Source organism: Thunnus maccoyii, chromosome 2 (genome assembly GCF_910596095.1).
Source record: "Thunnus maccoyii chromosome 2, fThuMac1.1, whole genome shotgun sequence".
Lineage (NCBI taxonomy): Eukaryota > Metazoa > Chordata > Actinopteri > Scombriformes > Scombridae > Thunnus > Thunnus maccoyii.
This window is the reverse complement of record NC_056534.1, coordinates 30,749,120-30,755,119: the sequence shown is the minus strand read 5'-3', so window position 1 is coordinate 30,755,119 and position 6,000 is coordinate 30,749,120. Positions and strand designations below refer to the sequence as shown.

The window sequence follows — 6,000 nt, the reverse complement described above, 5'->3', positions numbered from 1 at the left end:
ATGAGCTTACAGGTGCTGACATTCTCCATAGAGCTGAGAGGAACTGCAGAGTCTGCTGATGATTCTCTGTGGGTCAGTTCACTATGAAACACCTTTCACATAAATATAGTCATTTGATCCATTGTGAATATAAAAATATTGATTATAGCAGCTTTAAATCAGAAAATGAACTAACTAATAATGTATTGGTATATGGATTTGGAGACTGTAATAGTTTCCAAGTAAGTTGATTTAAATGTAAAATCACAGCCAGTGTAAATGAAAGCAAATCGTTTTTTGACATTTGACCTAGTGTTTAAGGACATATTAGGTCATATGTACTATCTTCTGTGACAATGTGCAAACATTCCTGGGTCACACTGACCATGTTCAAATTGTGCAATTGTGAATATTGTGTGTTTTCAGCTCAAACTACAGGTCATCTTATCAGTACAGTTGGACAAGACAAAGTAGAGAGACATCTGTTTTTTTAAATGGGCAGTATTATTTTTTATCCTACACTGAGGTAAGCATTTGATAGAGAGGTTTTAAAGACAGCAACCTCTTATAAATGCTGTCTCACTGCTTCAGTATGAATGCAGACAGCTCCTGTTTATTTTTGGCAGCCTGGGTAATGTCCGTAAATCGTTGGTGGGGTTTGCGGATGACAGGAATGCCACAGATGCCAATGCCAGATTTACTATTTATATTCAAATCTTGTATGCTTTATTTGAACAGAAATGCAAGTAACAAGTAAATGTGTGTGCTAGGTCACCAGGTCACAGGTCATGAATAGTGGGAGTGTCTTGTTTTATGAGGATTTGGCAGCACATACCAGTGAGCCTTGCCTGCTCGGGTGAGGCTGGCTCCCTAAATCTTTCACAGGGCAGAAGGGGTCAGTTTAAGGGATGGGGTGTCACCTTAGTGGGGTGTGGCAGAGGGTATGCAGTGGGAAAATTCCTGGTTCACATTCCACAGTCCTTCTGATTGAATTTGGGGTGTCTGGGTGCCTCAGCAACAAACCATGTGCAGCAAAAGTGATGGTCTGAGTCTGGGATCAATGACACATACCAACGTTTCCCCCTCAATCTTTTCAGTGTCTTTAAATATCAAATAAGTGGATGAACACAATCATAAACAATGAAGGAGATGAATAGCCTGTTAAGTCAGCGATGCCAAATAAGCTTCCATACAGTGCTACACCCGTGAGTTAGTGGGCCCATGTGAGGAGACAAATCGTATCCTCTGGGAGTATACCAGGTCCGCCACATACAGTCCAAAGTTGACGAAGGAGAACACGGCCACCACGACTTTGCTGTCCCATGGACACCTCCCTTGAGGGCATGATGACGGTCGCCCAGGGGAGCCATATTTAGTATCAAAGCAGAACACGGGCCACACCACTGATGCACTCAAGTAGAGCAGAACCTCCAGCAGGGTGCACACCACCACGAAACGATCAAAAGACATGCAGCGTACGGCCTTGGTCCGCCCACACACAGTCATTATGACCACGAGAGTAGTCACAGCAAAGCAGAAAGCATAGACGACAACACAGTAGATTGTGGCACCATAACGTGTATATTCGCTCCTATTGGCCAGAGCTCCAAAGATGATACAGGCCACAAAGCCCTGAACAACTTTGAGGAGGCCGGAGACAGTGGCCATGTAGCCCACCATAGTCTGGCCTGGCCTGGCTCGGCACAAGGCCACTTCAGCCCCGTAGGCCAGAGTACCCAGGATGGAGCAGACAGTGACAGCAATGCGGAAGTTTCGGACATCACAGCCGGCGTAGGGGCACTCAGATCGGACAAAGAAGAGTGGGTAGACCACGGAGGCCGTCACATACCTGCAGACAGAAAAACACCAGTGTAGATATGATGTCATTAAACCAGGGGGAAAAATGCTTTGGAGGTCACAGTGGGGCGAATAAGGGTAGTGAAATACCTTTTGTGGTGTCATAGTACAAGTTCATATGTGTGACAAAATAATCTCAACTCAAGTTCCACTCACTAGCTTTGTCAGAGCTTTCAACCTTTCATTTAGCACATAGATAATAGGTGCTTGTATACAGGAATGAAACCGTAACCTCTGTCTTGGTTCAACAATGGCTACATCCACTTATCCCATATATGACCTGTTCTAATGTTCTCAATGGTCCTCACTTTGGTCACATGATGACACCTTATTCAGTTCTATTCGCTGATGAAGACCATGAAATCAGTTGAAAGTTCTGACAAAGCTAGTGAGTGGAACTTGAGTTGAGATTATTTTGTCACACATATGAACTTGTACTATGACACCGGAAAAGGTATTATTTTTTAACAATGCCATGTTGTCACCTTCTAAAGTTGATAAAGCAAACATATAAACAAACAGTGGTTTATCTACATATGTGACTTACATGAGTGTTGCGAAGGCCGCACATGTGACCGTGAGGTTGTCCCAGGATATGGGCAGGCAGCTGTAGAGGCGAGTGGCATCCAAGAAGAACACCAGAACTGACATGCCGAAGCAGAAGCACCACGCCGCTATACAAAACACACCCTGTGAACCGCTGTAGCCGGCACTGTGGATTACCATGGCAATCACAGAACAGCCCATGGCCAACTGACAGAGGCGGGCAGCACCCAGAGGTGAGCAGAGTGCCCTCATGTTGAGGTACGGACCACCATGTGAATCCATAACTGGGTAGGTGTACAGCAGGTGAAGGCAAAAAATAAATATTCCACAGCAAGATTTTAAAGATGTAAAGTCTTCAGGGCCTCAAAGAGATTTTGAATGTCCAGAAGCTGCACAATCGAAGATGATGTGGAGGTCAGGTCTGAAGTCTAAAGTTTTAAGTTTTAGCTCAAGTCCAAGCCAGTGCCACAAAAACAAAATCTAAGAAGCATTCTTGTGGAAAAATGTGACATCCAGAGATTAAGTCCAGTCTTTTTCATTCCAGTATCTTGACAATATCAATCAAAGTATAGATGTATGAAATAGTCTCATACATTTAAAGAAATGGTGCAATCAATTACTCCTCTCATGAAGCAGCCTCTCACAGCCTTTGCCTCTCAGTCTGTGTCTCTATCTTTGACTTCCACTTTTGCTTTTCACCCCTTCAGATGAAATCACAACACTGTTTTGGTCCTGGAAAGCACCCCTGCCTTCAAAGATCTTAATTTAGGATAAACACATGTCTCTGGTTTTCTGCTCAAACACTGCTGAAACTTCCAGTGTCCTTGATGAACATATGGCAGGATGTCCGGATTCTCAGGTGTTTTAAGGTGGTATTTTTACCTTGTGTGAATGTGTTTTGGTTGCATTGTTATGCAGAGTCACCCTCCCCTTCCTCGGCTGTGTTTACAGACTTGGTTGGGACTTTCTGATACTCTATTGGTGAATCACAGTATGTCACAGTCACAAAGTTTGTCACAAACACAGGTGTAAATCCCTCTTTGAGATCTTCTATAAGAGCTGAAGCTGACCGAGCGGGCACGTACACTCACCGTTCTGCTGAGAGATCGCACTGACTCATATTTCACAAATATCCAGACTCAGTATTGTGCACCATGCAAACCAGGAAGGATGGGTTGAAATCCCTGTAAGTGTAGCATTATGTGTTGATAAATTCCTCTCTCTATGACGAGAACTTGTAGATCCAAAAAGTCCAGGATGTTTATTAAGAAGTTGTCAGTTGAGCCATGTCTTCCAGGAAATAAATACTGCAAAGCCACAGCAAAATTTGGTCCCGTCAAACCCTTCAGCTGCAATGGTCCAGTCCAAAGTCAGAATCTCCTCGCCAATCTTCTTGGATCTCTTACCCAGACATGTTGGGTGTGTATCTGTTGCTGTAGACATTCATAGCCACCACCAGCCGTCCTCAAATGTCAACCCTCATCTTCTTACTTTCTGTCACACACTCTTCCTCCTCACACACTTTCTCCTTCCTCACTGTCCTTCTGTCCACTATGAGGAGGGGGTGCTGCCAGTCAGTCAGACCAGAATGGAAGTTATTTAGGGTTGGGCCATCACCAGATAAGTGTTGGGGGGATGTTTACATGTGGTTGGGCGTGGAGTTGGGGCATGCAGACACATTACAGACCCCGTCTAATGAGGCGAGATGACATGCGGTCTGTGTTGTGTACAGATCATGACCAATATGTGTTAATGAAGTTACATTGTAAATTCCCTGAATTTTATTAAGGCGTTCCAGTGTGTCTCTTACTGGAATATATCTGTATCAGTGATGTCATATCCTCACACTAAATGAACAGGATACCATTTCAAATGATTCCTGTGACCAACACAGGAGTCAATAATCCTTACCTCTGAGCTCATGGAGGCTTTTTAGAGTTGCATTAAAAGATTTTTAATGCCACATGGGGGCCTCATATCAAACTGTCAACACAACATTAAAGTCTAACTAAAATTAAATCATTTGTCCTCTCTTTTGAGAGAAAAATTAGACAACAAAAGTGAGAAATTTATATTCTAGATTCTTTGGTTTCATGATGGTGCCCCTAGTTTTACATTATTTCTATGACATGCAGTTCTGCTTATGTAGCACCAGAGTAGCATCCGCAATGCAACCTGAGGCAGCGAGGGTGAGACTGGGCACAGTATGTGCAGCCACACAGGCACGGGACATGGATATATCCTCTGGATGGATCGGAGCCCTAACACCAACTCTACTCATGAACAGATGCCTCAGCTGGGTTTGAAATAACTCTTGAGCGCTACCGTTGACTGAAAATGGCCTCATTCTCTAGTAGCAGCTAATACCATGACACCGGTGGCTATCAACCTGGCTTCATCTGCCAGGAGAGAAACAAACGGGGGAAGAGAGGAGGGCTAAGGGCTAAGCTAAGGCTAACTCCTCATCGACTATCTCTACCCAGCATTGTCCTTGCCAATGCATGGTCTCTGGTGAACAGAATGGATGAACTGTGACTGTGGATCACTACTCACAAAGGGATTATTGACTGCAACGTGATGATTTTTACAGAAACATGGTTTAAGAGTAGCGTCCCCAATAGCGCTATTGAGCTACTGGGGTGCTACATCCTCAGGGTGGATACAACAGCTAATGACTCTGGTTAGACTAGAGGGGCATGAGGGACTGTGCATTTATGTTTACAAAGTTTGGTTCATGGACAATGCCATTATTGAGAGGCACTGCTCTGCTAACCTAGAATATCTCATAGTTAAGTGTAGACCTTTCTATCTTCCCACATCTACTGTTGTGACTGCAGCATACATCCTCCTGGATGCTAATGCTAAGCTTTAAATGAAAGAATTGCATGCTGCCACTAGCACACAGCTGATGCTAGGGTGCTCTAGTTCTTATATAGTGTTAGGGGATGGATCATTCTAGTATGACTCCATTACGTCATGAAGCCACCATTTCAGGCCTGCCCAAAAAATCCTGAACACAAAAATGGTGAAAAAAAGTTTAATGGTCTAATGATCACAATTCAGTACTACATAGATCGCAGTCCTGTCACGTTTTCAGCAGTTATTTTCTAACATTTATAAGGTGTTTAAAAAGAAATCTCTGATTTTCTTTTACATCGACTTTAATATGAAGATGTAAAGCAAGAAATGTTGGGTTTGCATCGGCAGTAACTTAACATGACTCTGATATGGCTGCCCCTTGGCAGGCTTCCAGAAAGCTGGCCAATCAGAACAGAGTGGGTTCATCGAGAGGGGGGCCTTAAAGAGACAGGAGTTAAGAGACGGGCTGAACTGAGGGGCTGCATAAAGGGCCAGTATAAAATAAATATTTGTGGAAATAATAATATAAATATATAAATATAAATAAATATATATATAATAACAAAACGTAGTGTACATAATGTGTAGTAGAATGGAGAGAAAAATGTATCTTTATTTTGTGTCAAATGAAACCCTCACATGGCAAAAGCAAAACATTATCCCCATCAAAGTTAATCCTTGACTCTACAAACTACTTAAATTTTTCTTTTCTAGGCTATCACTGAAACATTTTTTTTAACATATAACAATAACTGATTT

At 42.9% G+C, this 6,000-nt stretch overlaps 1 protein-coding gene across 1 annotated transcript; it reads right to left on the bottom strand.

Annotated features, from left to right (window-relative positions):
* Positions 1-1,176: 1,176 nt before the first annotated feature.
* Positions 1,177-2,664, bottom strand: LOC121886845 (myeloid-associated differentiation marker-like protein 2). Its single transcript, XM_042397180.1, has 2 exons — positions 2,384-2,664; positions 1,177-1,828 (listed from the first exon to the last, which is right to left on the bottom strand). The coding sequence occupies exons 1-2, from the start codon at positions 2,662-2,664 to the stop codon at positions 1,177-1,179; spliced, it is 933 nt and encodes a 310-aa protein (XP_042253114.1).
* Positions 2,665-6,000: the final 3,336 nt, after the last annotated feature.

Coding starts and splice junctions, on each gene's coding strand:
- LOC121886845 (XM_042397180.1), bottom strand. CDS start 2,664: ATGGATTCACATGGTGGTCCGTACCTCAACATGAGGGCACTCTGCTCA. Junction 1,829..2,383: donor GCGGCCTTCGCAACACTCAT/GTAAGTCACATA, acceptor TTCTGTCTGCAG/GTATGTGACGGCCTCCGTGG.